Source organism: Lithobates pipiens, unplaced genomic scaffold (assembly GCF_037356315.1).
Source record: "Lithobates pipiens isolate NorthernLeopardFrog02 unplaced genomic scaffold, aLitPip1_a1.2 Scaffold_23, whole genome shotgun sequence".
Classification (NCBI taxonomy): domain Eukaryota; kingdom Metazoa; phylum Chordata; class Amphibia; order Anura; family Ranidae; genus Lithobates; species Lithobates pipiens.
The window spans coordinates 35,306,680-35,323,229 of record NW_027507785.1 but is presented as its reverse complement, the minus strand read 5'-3'; the positions used below and the strand labels follow the sequence as shown (position 1 = coordinate 35,323,229).

Below are 16,550 nucleotides of genomic sequence, written 5' to 3'. Positions count from 1 at the left end.
AGTGATGCTTCACCTTGTGTCCCCCGTACCACTAATCTTCTTACTGATCACTGTCTTTCTTCTGCCTCCTCCGCTGCACTCTGTCCTGTAGTTTCTCTGTGGCTATGCCAGCAGTGCTTACGGCCCATCATCTACCCCTCCTGCAAAGGTAAATTCAAGCTCTACCATCTCCTATCTGCTTCCTCCTGTGTTGTGTCCGTTGTGTTTCCCGTGTTGTGTTTATTTGGAGATTTTTATAGAATGCTGAGAGAATAGAATGTACTTTTCCCTAATCGTCTTTCAGGACAGCCACTATGAGAGATAGACTCCTCCTCTTCCTCTGGAAACACTGCGCCAGCCCATAAATTCTTACTTCCCCTGCCGGACCTCAGTTATTAGTGTTTCCTCCGGCGGGGAGACACTGTGCAAGGAACCAGGCCGTTCAGTCGGGGAGGCTGTGGCCATTTTTTGACGTTGAAGAGCCCGGTGGATAGAAGCAGGGGCTTCGTTTTGAAAGCCGGGTTCAAACCGTTCGCACCCAACGTGTGTCGGACGGGTCGAACGGTTTACTTACCTTCACCAGGTACTGCCACCCCTTCCAAGTCGAGCGCGGCTTCAGGTCGTGGGGGACTCCTATCGCGTCTACAGGGACGCAGCTGGCAAGCCGTTCGGATGATTTCCCTGTACGGGGGTACAGTCCGCCTCCTTTTTTTCTTGAACCGAGCGGGCCGAACGACGGGCGACGTCGTATCCGGCGGAAAACGAAGGCTTGACCTCGATCGACTTCCGGTTCCGGGTCGTGGAGCTGATAGGAGGGCCGGGCACAGGCGGGAGATGAGTTCAGAACGCGCACAGGCAGCGTGGAACTCGGTGTTAAGCAGCCACCTGCAGTCATGTCGGAAGCCGAGGCTCAAACGACCGACTCTATCTCCAGCATTCCTAAGGTAAGAGCGCCCTGGGGAGGGGTTCTCTCTATCTAGGATCCCCCCACCCCAATGTATGGTTCTATCATGGGTGGGGGGGCAGACCCCCCTGGGTGGCCAGGGGGGTGGGGAGGCTCAGATCCCTTCGTTTATAATAAGGGTCTAGTGCACTCCCAGGGTTGTATCCCGAGCGTTCGTTTGACTCTGTTTTTTCTGTTTTTTCTTTTTTCCTTTCTTTTAGAAAGCGGCGGAAAAAACTAGGTCTACGCATAGCTCTAGAAGGAAGTGTGCCTCCTGTAGGGACATTTTAGGGGATTCTTGGACCAAGGTGTTGTGCAAAAGCTGTATTGACTCCCTTGTTAGGGAAAGGGAATCTGAACAGGAGTCAGGACTAGCAGCTTCAGTTAAAGAGCTCTCGTCCACCTTCTCCTCTTTTAGGTCCCTTTTTGAAAAATTCCAGCTTCCCACGGGTCCATCTCCCCAGGATACAACCCCACCTCTAGCACAGAGTTCTGCTCCAGTCCAACCCCCTAGTACAGGGGGGGCGGAGGTTGCAGGCCCTTCAGGGACAGATAGGGAACTTCCAGACAGTTCCTCTTCTGATTCTGAGGAGGGTTCAGAGGGGGAGGACCAGGATGGGTCCAGGAAAGCCTCTAGATATAAGTTATCCCTTGATGAGGTAGAGGACCTCTTAAAGGCAATTTATACAACCCTCGGTATCCAGACGGATAAAAAGCCCCTTACCCTGCATGACCAAATGTATTCTGGGTTGGGCGAGCCAAAAAGAAGGGTGTTTCCAGTACACGATGTGTTAATGGAAACAGTTAAAAAGGAGTGGCAGGATCCGGAGAGAAAACCCTTTTTATCCAGATCCCTCAAAAGAAGGTTCCCATTTTCAGAGGACCCGGCATGCCTTTGGAATAAAAGTCCCAAGTTGGATGCCGCTTTCTCCCAGGTCTCCAGACACACAGACTTGGCATTTGAAGACATGGGGGCCTTGGCAGATGTCATGGATAAAAGGATTGACTCCCTGCTTAAAAAGACGTGGGACTCGGCCATTGGCAATCTTAAGCCTGAAATGGCAGTCACAGTTGTGGCTCGCAATTTAGAGCACTGGCTCTCTCAGATCCAGCAACATATTGAGGCAGGCACAGATAAGGAAACCATTCTGTCATCCTTCCCTACTATGCTGCGAGGAATCTCTTATATAGCAGATGCCTCTGCTGAGTCCGTCCGCATGTCAGGCAGAACGGCGGCTCTAGCCAACTCGGCCAGAAGGGCCCTCTGGCTAAAAACATGGCCAGGGGATAATGCCTCCAAAATAAAACTTTGTGGGATTCCCCTCACGGGGGACCTCCTTTTTGGCCCAGGGCTAGAGACGGTTCTAGACCGGACAGCGGACAGGAAAAAGTCCTTTCCTCTCAAACGGAAAATCCCTGTACCAACAAAGAAGGGATTTCGTCCGCAGGGGCGTAGGGAAACCCCTAAACCAGAGTCAAAAAAGAAAACCTGGCCCCAAAAAGGCAGGGGCAGAGGAGGGGCGATTTTTCGCCCTCCTATCCAGCCCAGTAAAACCCAGTGACAGTCCAACTACAGTGGGAGGAAGACTGGGGGCCTTTCTTCCACAGTGGGAAGCAATATCCCCCAATCAATTTATTTTAGGGGTAATAAGAAGGGGGTACCTCTTGGAATTCCTAAGACCACCCCCTCAAAGGCTCCTTGTCACGCATCTACCCAGGTGCAGGGTAAAGGCCGAGGCCTTGCTAGAAGCTCTGAGGGAGTTAGAGAATCAGGACGTTATTCGCAAGGTCCCGAGAGCAGAAGAGGGAAGGGGGTTTTATTCCCACGTCTTCATAGTAAAAAAACCCTCAGGGAAGTTCAGGCTGATTCTGAACCTAAAGCCTCTAAACGCTTCAGTGACATACAAGAGATTCCGCATGGAATCGATCTTTTCAGTAAAAGCGCTCCTGCCCCACAACTGTTTCATGGTGTCTCTGGACCTAAGGGACGCGTATCTGCACATCCCCATAGCGGAGGCCTCGCAGAAGTTTCTACGCCTTGCCATAGATCTGGGCAGAGAAACAATACACTTTCAGTTTCAGGCCCTGCCATTCGGGCTATCCTCTGCACCCCGCATTTTTACCAAGGTCCTGGCAGAAGCCATGGCCTTTCTTCGGCTCCAGGGGGTATGTGTAATTGCCTACCTGGACGACCTGCTTCTGTTTGCAGCATCCCCAACTCAGTTGGTCAAGGATCTCAATCTAACCAAAAGGGTCCTTACAGACCTGGGGTGGCTTCTGAACTTGGAAAAATCCAGCCTGATCCCCTCACAACAGATCTCCTATCTAGGTTTTCTGTTGGACTCAACACTGTTGAGAGTTTTTCTGCCAAAAGAAAAGGTACAAAAACTGGACAGTGCGGTGGCCTCTCTTCAAAGCAACCAGCTGGTTTCCATAAGGGTTCTGATGTCAGTACTAGGTCTCCTTACATCCACCCTTCCAGCAGTACAGTGGGCAGGGCTACACTTTCGTCCCCTACAGACCTTCATCCTAGGGGTGTGGGACCACAGTCAGGAGGCGCTAGACACCCTGGTACATATTCCCCTCCAGGTAAAAAGATCCCTCTGGTGGTGGAGGAAAGTGACAAATCTGTCGCAGGGTCGTCTGTGGCTCATCCCGGTTTCTCGGGTAGTAACCACAGATGCAAGTGGAAAAGGTTGGGGGGCACATCTGGGTTCCCTTCTAGCCCAGGGCACTTGGGAAGACGACGAGTTGACTCGATCGTCCAATTGGAAAGAATTGAGGGCAGTGGGACTAGCCCTCAGATTCTTCAAAAAGGAGCTTCAGGGTCACCATATTCAGGTGCGGTCGGACAACTCGTCCGTAGTGGCCTACCTGAACAAACAAGGTGGCACCAGAAGCGGAACCCTATTGTCCTTAGCAACAGAGATTCTGTCCTGGGCCGAGACCTACACCCTTTCGCTCTCAGCCGTTTTCCTGAGAGGAGAGAAAAACGTAGTAGCAGATTTTCTCAGCCGAAAGAAGCTGGGGGAGGGCGATTGGGTTCTCAACCAGGAGGTCTTCAATCTCATAGTAAAGAGATGGGGGTCTCCGGAGGTGGACCTGTTCGCGTCCAAAAACAATGCAAAAACCCCCTGTTTTTTCTCCCTAAAAAGGGGAGAGGGAGCTCTAGGGGTGGATGCCTTGAGCCAGGATTGGAATTTCGGAACTTGCTATGCCTTCCCACCTCCAGTGTTGTTGCCAGCAGTTCTGAGGAAGTTTCAGATGGAAAACACTTCTCTGATTCTGGTGGCTCCACATTGGCCAAAGAGAGCATGGTTCTCGGTACTAAAACGGTTGGCGATAGAACCTCCCTTGCTCTTGCCCCTTCAGGACGATCTCCTCTCTCAGGGGCCAGTCCTATGCCCACAGGTACACCAGTGGAAGTTAGCGGCCTGGCTACTGAGGAGGGTTTGTTAAAATCTAAAGGTTTCTCAGAGAGGCTAGTTTCTACCCTTCTGGATAGTAGGAAGAAGGAAACTCGCCAGATCTATGAAAGGGTCTGGTTGCGTTTCAACAAGTGGTGCGCAGAGAGCTCTTTCTCTGTACGAAGCTCCTCCGCAGTATTGGAATTTTTACAACGTGGGGCAGATAAGGGGTTATCCATCAGTACCCTTAGAGGTCAAGTATCAGCCCTTAGTGTTTTTTTGGAGGATCATTTGGCTACCAACCCGTGGGTAGTCAGATTCTTTAGGGCCCTGTCCAGACAGAGACCGGTCCAGGGTCTATCCTTTCCCAGATGGGATTTATCTTTAGTTTTGCAGAGTTTAACTGGAACCCCCTTCGAACCTTTGAAGGAGTGTTCTCTGAGAGAGCTTACTCTGAAGACAGTGTTCCTGGTAGCAGTAACAACTGCCAGGAGGGTCAGTGAGATGGAGGCCTTCTCAGTCAGGGCTCCCTTTTGTGTTATTTTTCCGGATCGGATAGTTTTAAAGACCGATCCAGCCTTTTTGCCGAAAGTGGCATCCAGCTTTCATAGAAGCCAGGAAATAGTTTTGCCCTCTTTTTGTCCCAATCCCTCCGGTGAGAAGGAATTAAGATTTCATTATTTAGATGTTAGGAGATGTATCCTACACTATCTGGAACTGACCAAGGCATTCAGAAGGTCAGATTCTTTATTTGTTTTGTTTTCCGGGGCCAGGAAAGGTTGTAAAGCGTCCCGGCGCACTATTGCTAGGTGGCTCAGAGTAGCCATTGAGCAGGCTTATTCAGCAGCAGGGAAAGAAATCCCAGTGGGTATTAAAGCACACTCCACTAGAGCTATGGCAGCCTCCCAAGCAGAAAAAGCAGGAGCTACGCCAGAACAGATTTGCAAAGCAGCAACTTGGTCCAGCTATTCCACTTTCGTTAAACACTACAGAGTGGATCTGGTATCGGCAGGTGAGCAAACCTTTGGGCGAAAGGTTTTGCAAGCTGTAGTCCCACCCTAACTGGTAAGTGCTCGCTTATCCTCTCATAGTGGCTGTCCTGAAAGACGATTAGGGAAAATTAGAGTTACGCTTACCGGTAACGTCTTTTCCAGTAGTCTTTCAGGACAGCCCTAGTTCCCACCCGAAAATTGGGGGGAGTCTTACAAAGACCAGAGCGCAGCAAGATAATAGTATTTGATAAATATGTTATTAACGTGTTCTTGTGTCTCCCCAGCTGGCCGGAGGTATTCTCGATATAACTGAGGTCCGGCAGGGGAAGTAAGAATTTATGGGCTGGCGCAGTGTTTCCAGAGGAAGAGGAGGAGTCTATCTCTCATAGTGGCTGTCCTGAAAGACTACTGGAAAAGACGTTACCGGTAAGCGTAACTCTAATTTTTTTGAATTAAGAATTCCTACTTCAATAGTTTAGTATCACTTTAACCACTTAAGACCGGGCCATTTTTGCGATACGGCACTGCGTCACTTTAACTGACAATTGCGCGATCATGCAACGTTGTACCCAAACATCATTTATTTCATTTTTTCCCCACAAATAGAGCTTTATTTTGGTGGTATTTGATCACCTCTGTGGTTTTTATTTTTTGCACTATAAACAAAAGACCGGACATTTTGAAAAAGAAAAACAATATTTTTTACTTTTTGCTACAATAAATATCCCCAAACAAAAAAAAAATGCAAAAAAACGAATTTCTTCATCAGTTTAGGCCAATATATATTCTTCTACATATTTTTGGTGCAATTTTTTTTTTGCAATAAGCGTATATTGATTGGTTTGCACAAAAGTTATAGCGTCTACAAAATAAGGGATAGATTTATGGCATTTTCATGATTTATTTATTGTAATGGCGGTGATCAGCGATTTTTAGTGGGACTGCGACATTGCGGCGGACAGATCGGACACTTTTGACACTATTTTGGTACCAGTGACATTTATACAGCGATCAGAGCTAAAAATAGCCACTGATTACTGTGTAAATGTCACTGGCAGAGAAGGGGTTAACACTAGGGGGCGATCAAGGGGTTAAGTGTGTTCCCTGGGAGGTGTTTCTAACTGTATGGGGGAGGGGACTGCCTGGAGGAGGAGAGAGATCACTGTTCCTTATCGCTAGGAACAGCAGATCTCTCTCTCTAACTCCCCTGTCAGAACGGGGATCTGTTTGTTTACATTGACGGATCCCCGTTCTAGCTATCTGAGGAGCGATCGCGGGTGGCCTGCTGGGCGAGCGCATCGGCTCTGGCGTCGCGCCCCCTATAGCTTTTGTTCGGCAAGTAGTTAAAGCAATAATAAACCCAAAAGCAAATGTTTATTATATCGCAGCTTACCAATTCTTAGATGTGATGGCTGCATTAGTTTTTTCTTGGTTTTTCTTTCTTTCTTTTATTTTCATCTGGCGATCCAGCCAGTAATGCCCCATACACACGATCGGACATTCAGACCACAAAATCCATCCAATTTTGTCCGAAACTGGTGTTGCATACACGCGGTCAGACAAAGTGATGACATTCGTTCGTTACGACGGGACTACATTGCTTTGATCTGAGCATGCGTAGCACTTTGTCCGATCGGAATTCTCTACAAACGATCGGAAAAGGTCTGATCGGATTTTTTTGTTGGAAAATTTGAGATCCTGCTCTCAAATTTCTTTCCGTCTGAATTTCCGATGGAAAAAGTCCGATAGAGCCCACACACGATCGGATTTTCCGACAATATAATCTGATCGGACCTTTTCTGTAGGAATTTCCGACCGTGTGTACAGGGCATAAGTCTGTTTTTTTTTTCAAAAGAGCAGGCTCTGCAGCAGAATGTATCAGTTACAGGAATGAGACAAACCATTTAGCACTGGCAGGGGTTACTTACAATGACCAGCTTTTATTAACGTAAAACCTTTATCCTAAAAGGAAACAAATGCTGTAACTAATTTGAGTTCGACTTCAATTGGTTTTTGGTATTTAACCGATTCCCGCCCGCCACACGTCATACGACATCATCGACTGAGCGGTGATATCTGAATGATGGGTGTAGCTACAGGCATCATACAGATATCTTCTTTTAGAGCCAGCGATTCCCTACACCATAAGAACAATCATAGTGGCTGTTCAGCCGCTTTATCTTTCTTATAGGCGGCGGGAGGGGACAGCCCCCCCCCCCTTCCCGCTGTCCTCTGGTGCGTCTCCTGGCTTGCCCCTGCAATCAGCGAACCAGAGAAGGAACTGTCCGGCGCCGGATGTTGACCATAGAGATATCCGGGGGGCCAGATGGTCGCCGGAGTCTCTATGATGGTTCGGAGGCTGGGCGCGATGTTATGACGTCACGCTCGGCCCCTGCATTTGAAAAAATGGGTGGGGGCTGGGGCGCCAGGATCATTTTTTTTTTTCTGATTTCAGGCTTCCCAGTCTAGAGGTGACATGTGGAGACTTATAGACCTCACATCTCACTGTAAAGAGGACCTGTCATGCCATATTCCTATTACAGGGGATGTTTAAATTCCTTGTAATAGGAATAAAAGTGATAAAAAAATGTAAAAAGAAAGCATCAGACTAGAAAAATCAAAGTAAAATTAACAATGAAAAATGTTTTTTAAAGCGCCCCTGTCCCCACATAAGCGCTTGCAGAAGTGACCGCATACGTAAGTCACGCCCACATATGTAAACAACGTTCAAACCACATGTGTGAGGTATCGCCGCGAACGTTGGAGCGAGAGCAATAATTCTAGCACTAGACCTCCTCTGTAACTCAAAACATGTAACCTGTAAAAACATTTAAAGCGTCGCCTATGGGGATTTTTAAGTACCGAAATTTGACGCCATTCCAAGAGCGCGTGCAATTTTGCAGTGTGACATGTTAGGTATCTATTTACTCAGCGTAACATCATCTTTCATATTATGCAAAAAAATTGGGCTAACTGCTGTTTTGTTTTTTGTTTCAATGCATGAAACTGTTTTTTGTTTTTGTTTTTTAAAGCGTTTGAAAAATTGTTGTGCAAATACCGTGCGAGATAAAAAAAGTTGCAACGGTCGCCATTTAATTCTCTATGGTCTCTGCTAAAAAAAAATAAAAAAAAAATAAAATAAACATATATAATGTTTGGGGGTTCTGTGTAATTTTTCTAGCAAAAAAAAAAAGATGATTTTTACATGTAGGAGAGAAATGTCAGAATCGGCCTGGTAGGCAAGTGGTTAAATCTGCCCGTACATCTAACACTCCCCTCCCTGACAATGCTGCTGGTCAAATGTGCCCCCCGGTGCTCCTTCATCCAGAGTGGGAACAGTCTAATACAGGTGGTGTATTACTGACCAGATCACCAGGTGAAAACAGAGAAAAAAAGCCTTAGAAAAAAAAAAAACAACTGCAGCCACCACATGTAATGATTGGTAAGCTGCAATATATTCCATTTTTGGTTTTGGGTTTAATACCGCTTTAGTGGAAGTGCTAGAAATCCCCACATGTGGGTGAGAACTTGCCCACCTGGTATTGATGTAGCACACCCTCCAGATGTCAGTCTTTGCAGGCTTTCCATATATCCAGAAAAGGTATGTCAGATACAAGATACAGATAAAAAACAAAACCAAAGGACGCTTGGATTGTTCAGACGATCATTTAGTAAATGTTTAATTAAAATAGTAACTCAATTAAGTTTGGGGGTAAATAAAGTTCTTCACACATCTGTTGGTCTGAACCATCACGAAGCCTGCAGGAAGTTGGGGATATTCAGGTGGAAACAAAGATATTAGGAAATAAAGATATTCAGTTTAAAGCGAAGGGCTTCATTTTATTTAATACATGAGAAAAAAAAAAAATCCATGAAAGAACATCGATGTAGAAACCTAAAGAGCCCACTAGATGGCGGTAGTGCACCCCCCCACTGATAAATCCCATAAATTGGGATATAAGGAAGTACCTATATGGAGGCCACAGCAGCATTAGCCTGGGCCGGTGTTCTGCCCAATTGAGTCCGACCATCGATATGTGTCCGTTCCGTACTGCGCATGCGCAGTACGGAGCAGACGAAGCTTCGGAAAATCTCCGAAGCTGAACGGCGCCTGCGCCGTGAGTGGAGGAGGTAGCCCCACTATCCAAGCGGACATAGGGTTTAGAATTTTAGAGGGCCCCTCGCGGGCGAGCTTCGATCGCCACGCTTCGGGCTCGGCCTCGCTCCGCTCGGCTCTTTTTTATTCTAACTCTATGTCCACTTGGATAGTGGGGATAGAACCTGGACTCACGGCGCAGGCGCCGTTCGTCCTCGGCAATTTTCGGAATCTGTGCTCCTGTGTACTGCGCATGCGCAGTACGCAGAGGACAGCATCTGATGGAGGACCCTATTTTACAAGACACCTGGTCACACTAGTGCAGCACTAGTCACATGTTTTTAGGCATTTTTACACACGTTTTGATACGTTTTCATGCTTCATGTTTTTTTTTTTTTTTCATTGGAAGAAGAGACTCTGCCAGATGCACAAAAAATGCTTTCCTATTGAAGTCTATGGGGCCAAAAAAGTACTATGCTGCATTAAAACCAGCACCTTTTCAAAAATCGCACTGCACTGCATAGGCTTCATAGAGGATAATGTGATCTCCATTGCCGTGCATGGCAGTGCGACGGCAGGCACAGGAGGAGTCGCCTCACTGGTCTGAATGGGTAATAGGCAGTTCTGGATTTATAAGAGGGAAAAAGGGGTAATTGCCCCAGGTGCCCATGCTGGGGGGGGGGGGGGGCAGACTTATAAATGTAATGATTATAGTTACATAGTTTGCAGACACGTGCACTGACGAAAAATGTGTTCATTTTCATTTTATTTGTTTGGTTTATTTTTTATTTTTTGGGTCAATTGTAAATTCGAAAATTGAGGTCAGTAGGAGTAAAAAGTGATCTTTGGTATTGGGGGGGGGGGGGAATAGTACCCCAATATTAGTGTCAGTGGGAGAAATAGTGCCCCATCTTTGGTGTCAGTGGGAGGAATAGTGCCCCATCATTGGTGTCAGTGGGAAGAATAATGCCCCATCATTGGTGTTAGTAGGAAGAATAGTGCCCCATCATTGGTGTCAGTGGAAGGATTAGTGCCCCATCATTGGTGTTAGTGGGAAGAATAATGCCCCATCATTGGTGTTAGTAGGAAGAATAGTGCCCCATCATTGGTGTCAGTGGAAGGATTAGTGCCCCATCATTGGTGTCAGTAGGAAGAATAGTGCCCCATCATTGGTGTCAGTGGGAAGCATAATGCCCCATCATTGGTGTTAGTAGGAAGAATAGTGCCCTATCATTGGTGTTAGTGGGAAGAATAATGCCCCATCATTGGTGTCAGTGGGAAGAATAGTGCCCCATCATTTGTGTCAGTGGGAGGAATAGTGCCCCATCATTGGTGTCAATGGGAGGAATAGTGCCCCATCATTGGTGTCAGTGGGAGGAATAGTGCCCCATCATTGGTGTCAGTGGGAGGAATAGTGCCCCATCATTGGTGTCAGTGGGAGGAATAGTGCCCCATCATTGGTGTCAGTGGGAATAATAATGCCCCATCATTGGTGTTAGTAGGAAGAATAGTGCCCCATCATTGGTGTTAGTGGGAGGAATAGTGCCCCATCAATGGTGTAAGTGGGAGGAATAGTGCCCCATCCTTGGTGTCAGTGGGAAGAATAGTGCCCCATCATTGGTGTCAGTGGGAAGAATAATGCCCCATCATTGGTGTTAGTAGGAAGAATAGTGCCCCATCATTGGTGTCAGTGGAAGGATTAGTGCCCCATCATTGGTGTTAGTGGGAAGAATAATGCCCCATCATTGGTGTTAGTAGGAAGAATAGTGCCCCATCATTGGTGTCAGTAGGAAGAATAGTGCCCCATCATTGGTGTCAGTGGGAAGCATAATGCCCCATCATTGGTGTTAGTAGGAAGAATAGTGCCCTATCATTGGTGTTAGTGGGAAGAATAATGCCCCATCATTGGTGTCAGTGGGAAGAATAGTGCCCCATCATTTGTGTCAGTGGGAGGAATAGTGCCCCATCATTGGTGTCAGTGGGAGGAATAGTGCCCCATCATTGGTATCAGTGGGAAGAATAGTACCCCATCTTTGGTGTCAGTGGAAGGTAGTGCCCCATCATTGGTGTTAGTGGGAGGAATAGTGCCCCATCAATGGTGTAAGTGGGAGGAATAGTGCCCCATCCTTGGTGTCAGTGGGAAGAATAGTGCCCCATCATTGGTGTCAGTGGGAGGAATAGTGCCCCATCATTGGTATCAGTGGGAAGAATAGTGCCCCATCTTTGGTGTCAGTGAAAGGTAGTGCCCCATCATTGGTGTTAGTGGGAGGAATAGTGCCCCATCAATGGTGTAAGTGGGAGGAATAGTGCTTCATCATTGGTGTCAGTGGGAGGAATAGTGCCCCATCCTTGGTGTCAGTGGGAAGAATAGTGCCCCGTCATTGGTGTCATTGGGAGGAATGGTGCCCCATTGTTGGTGTCAGCGAGTCAAATGATGCCCCATTTTTAATGTCAGTTGACAAAACAGTGTCTTGTATCAGTGGGCCCAAGGGCCGGACCAAGGCAAGCGGAGGGCCACAGTTTGGCGATCACTGCAATAGACTGAGGCAAGCACACACTATAGAAGGATATGTTTTGTTCATTTTTAATGTCCAGTGCTTTACAAACACTTTAAATTTGCCCCAGTCGCATCGCAAAGGACTGTGGCTGGGGATACTGTGAAGCTCCCCTGGTCCTGTCTGTATGGTAGCTTTCAGGCGGGTGCAACTATCTGTTTTTCCTGCCCCTGGCGGCTCGTATGTTGTATGAAAGAGACTTTATAATGGGCATCACAGACCCGGGAACTCAGCAAAGAGATCTCATCTGCAGGCAATTTGCAAAATATCGTGAAATAAAAATCCCGAATTGCAGTTGAGCGCAGAATCAGATCTTATTGCCGGAGGGTGAGAATTTGGTGCTCTTTAAATTTTTGGATGTTCTCTGCATGACGCGCTCATTACTGGCAGGAGTGAAAGTTGTCACAGAACACGGCCCATCATTGTCTTTATTTCCTTTTTCCACTCTTAGAATTGTTATTTTGTATCATCACTTTCATATTCCTGATTAGAGGGCTGTCAGGCCCTCCGAGGACATGATTGGAACTGCTGGCCACCTACCCGGGTCTCATCGATGACGAAAATATGAAAGAATCCGAAAATTACAAATAATAACAAAATTATAATAACTATTAAATTATAGGTACAGTGGAACCTTGGATTACGAGCATAATGCGTTCCAGGAGAATGCTTGTAATCCAAAGCACTCGCATATCAAAGCGAGATTCCCCATAGAAGTCAATGGAAACGAAGATAATTAGTTCTGCATTGACTTCTATTGCATGCAATACCACATTTGGCCAGAAGTGGGGGGGGGGGGGCGCCAGAGAGACTCAGAAATACTCAGAGCCGCTCGGATGGACTTGGAAACCTTCGAGGAGGTTCGGAAACGGTCAGGAACGGAGTATTTCCGAGTGTCAACGGTGCCACCCCCGCCTCACGTCTGGCCAAATGCAGTACTGCACACCACAGAGGCTTGAATCCTGCTCGTTTTGCGAGACAACACTCGCAAACTGAGTCAAGGTTTTTTTTTTAAGTGATAGCTTGTATTGCCTAACGCTCGTTAACCGCGTTACTCGCGATCCGAGGTATTACTGTATTGGAATTTCCTTTCAAATTTGACTGTTGGTGAACGTAACGAATACGAATTCATCCGAAGTTACGAATTATCCGAAATAACGAATGCCGCATCTAAACAAATGGAACGGAACAAATTAATAATAATAATAAAAAGTTTTTATTATTACTATTGTTATTAATTATTATTAATTTGTTACGTTCCATTTGTTTAGATGCGGCATTCGTTATCTCAGATAATTCGTAACTTCAGATAAATTCGTATTTGTTACGTTCACTAGCAGCCAAATTATTTCAGATTTTTGAATTTTTTCAAATTTTTGGGATTTTCGTACTTTTGAATTTTCATTCTTATTTTCGGATTTTAACGAATTTCCGGATTTTTTGAATTTTCATTCTTATTTTCGATTTATCAGATTTTCGAATTACGAATTTTTGAATGACCGAAATTTTGAATTTCAGAATTTTTCGCATTTCAGAAATTTCGAATTAGCGAAATTTTGAATTCCTGAATTAACAAATTTTTTTTATTTATTTTTTCATTTTCTAATTAATGAATTAACGAATTTGTTGAAATTCATTAAACTAATTCAGAAACAAAACGAATTGCACATCTACTTTGGAGCAACTGCTCTTCGCAAAATGCACAGTCTATTTGCCTTTAGTAAATCCTCCCCTTACTAATTAGTCTTAAAGCTGAAGTTGAATCAACTTGCATTTTGCCTTCCCTAGTTCCCTCCCTCCCCCCTTATCAACAGGCTATTGATTTTTTTTTTTTTTTTAACCTTATTTTTTTACCCAGTGATGTCATAACTGGGTCCCTGTTGGCAGATCATGGCAAGTGGGAGGGGCTACACATAGCTTTCTGAGAACAGATTGTCCTAGGTAAGTGTATTGCTGAGCCTCCATACATTATAGAACTAAACTTCAATCTAAGGGGTGTGTCAGGGAAAGTCAGGCTGGAGAGGAGTGAGCTAGGTGATGCTGGACATCTTCCCAGGCAGGAAATGCTGCAGCTTCTAATGCACATTGTGAGAAGCTCACAGTGTGCAGCAAATCAGAGTAAGCAATTTCTGTACAGGAGAGGAGTCTGTACAACTGTGCAAGACTGAAGGGAAGGCCGGAGGTCAGCATTGATAAAAAAAAAATAATACTGTCAAAGACCTGCCAATAAGAACGCCTCACACAAATTTAGGCTCAACTCACATACACTATATTGCCAAAAGTATTGGGACACCTGCCTTTACACGCACACGAAGGAGGGACCCTCTTTCTGAGATTTGTTATTTACAAGTTAACATTTTTTTTTGTTTTGCTAGAGCATGACTTAGAACCCCCAAAAATTATACACTTTCTTTTCTAACACCCTAGAGAATAAAATGTCGTTGCAATACTTTCTGTCACACCGCATTTGCGCAGCGGTCTTACTAGCGCACATTCTTTGGAAAAAATACACTTTTTTTGAATTAAAAAATAAGACAACAGTAAAGTTAGCCCAATATTGTGAAAATGTAATGTTACGTAAATGTAAATTGATACCCAACATGTCAGACTTCAAAATTGCGCCCGCTCCTGGAATGGCGACAAACTTTTACCATAAAAAATCTCCATAGGCGTTGTTTAAAAAATTGTACAGGTTGCAAGTTTTAAGTTACAGAGGAGTTCTAGGGGTAGAATTATTGCTCTCGCTCTACCGATCGCGGCAATACCTCACATGTGTGTTTTGAATACCGTTTTCGTATGCAAACAATTCTGCACACGAGCTCGGCGGGATGGGGCGCGTTTAAAAGTTTATGGATTTTTTTATTATTTATTTTACCTTTTATTTTTTATTTTTACAATGTTCTTTATAAAAAAAAAAATATTGGGTCACTTTTATTCCTATTAAAAGGAATGTAAACATCCCTTGTAATAGAAAAAAAAGCATGACAGGACCTCTTAAATATGAGATCTGAGGTCAAAAAGACCTCAGATCTCATATTTACACTAAAAAAAATTCTTCTCAAAAAATGAAGAAAAAGAATATGTGCCTTTAACCACTTGCTTACTGGGCACTTAAACCCCCCTCAGTCCCAGACCAATTTTCAGCTTTCAGCGCTGATGCACTTTGAATGACAATTGCGCGGGCATACAACACTGTACCCAAATGAAATTTTTATCATTTTTTTCCCACAAATAGAGCTTTCTTTTGGTGGTATTTAGTTACAGCTCGGAGTTTTATTTTTTGCTAAACAAACAAAAAAAGATGCAAAAAAAAAAAAAAAAAAAATCATGTTTTAATAGTTTGTTATACAATTTTGCAAACGGGTCATTTTTCTCCTTCATTGAAGTGCGCTGATTAGGCGGCACTGATGGCTGCATTGGTGGGCACTGATGGGCTGCATTGGTGGGCACTGATAGGCTGCATTGGTGGGCACTGATAGGCTGCACTGGTGGGCACTGATAGGCATAGTTAAGGTGGCACTAATAGGCACAGATAAGGCGGCACCGATCGGCACAGATAAGGCGGCACTGATGGGCAAAGATGGGCACAGATAAGATGGCATGGATGGGTGGCACAGATAAGTGGCACGGATGGGTGGCACGGATGGGCACTGATAGGTACCACTGATAGATGGGACTGATGGGCACTGATAGGTGGCACTGATAGGTGGCTCTGATAGGTGGCACTGCTGGGCACTGATGGGCGGCACTGCTGGGCACTGATGGGCGGCACTGCTGGGCACTGATGGGCGGCACTGGGGTGCAGCACCTTTAAGGAAGATTGTGGGCACTGTGGGTGGCACTGTTGGTGGCACTGCTGGATGGCACTGTGGGTGGCACTGTGGGTGGCACTGTGGGTGGCACTGTGGGTGGCGCTGTGGGCACTATGGGCACTGCTGGGTGGCACTGATGGGGGGCACTTACTTTCATTCAGGATGGCACTGCGGTGGGCAGGTGGGCACTGGCAGGAGGCAGGTGGTCAGCTGTATTGCTGGCCGTGATCGGGACTGATGTCCCGATCACGGCCGCCGGTGATCGGCTTTTTTTTTCTCTCCTCGCGCTGTCAGCGCGAGGAGGAATAATAGCCGATTACCGGCTCCGTTCTGTCACATGATCAGCTGTCATTGGCTGACAGCTGATCACGTGATAAGGGGTCGGGATCGACCCCTTGCACGGATCGGTGATCAGGCGAGTCTCGTGGACTCGCCGATCACAGAGCGCGCCGCGCGCGCCCCTCAGGGGGCGCGCAGGCCGCTCGTAACCGGGACGACGTCAATAGACGTAGTCCCGGAAAAGTAGATCCGCGCTAATGCCGTCATTTGGCAATAGCGCGGATCTCAAGTGGTTAAAGTGGTTGTAAACCCTTACAAACCACTTTGACCTACAGGTAAGCCTAGATTAAGGCTTACCTGTAGGTCCAAGAAATATCTCCTAAACCTATACGGTTTAGGAGATATTTGCCCGAAAACAGGCACCGCTGTCTACGGAGCATGCACCATAGACAGCGGCGCGCAGGCGCACTGAGCGCAGCATTCTCAG

At 46.2% G+C, this 16,550-nt stretch overlaps 1 protein-coding gene across 4 annotated transcripts in view; it reads left to right on the top strand.

Annotated features, from left to right (window-relative positions):
* The window catches only part of MYO7A (myosin VIIA), a 344,985-nt gene that overhangs the window by 140,395 nt on the left and 188,040 nt on the right, over positions 1-16,550 (top strand). For 3 of the 4 annotated variants that reach the window (XM_077451417.1, XM_077451415.1, XM_077451418.1), the window contains one exon: positions 92-148. The exons of the other annotated variant lie outside the window; for it this stretch is intronic. In XM_077451417.1, coding sequence (XP_077307543.1) covers positions 92-148 — 57 coding nt within the window. The remainder of the gene's footprint in view (positions 1-91; positions 149-16,550) is intronic. 4 annotated transcript variants of the gene reach the window in all.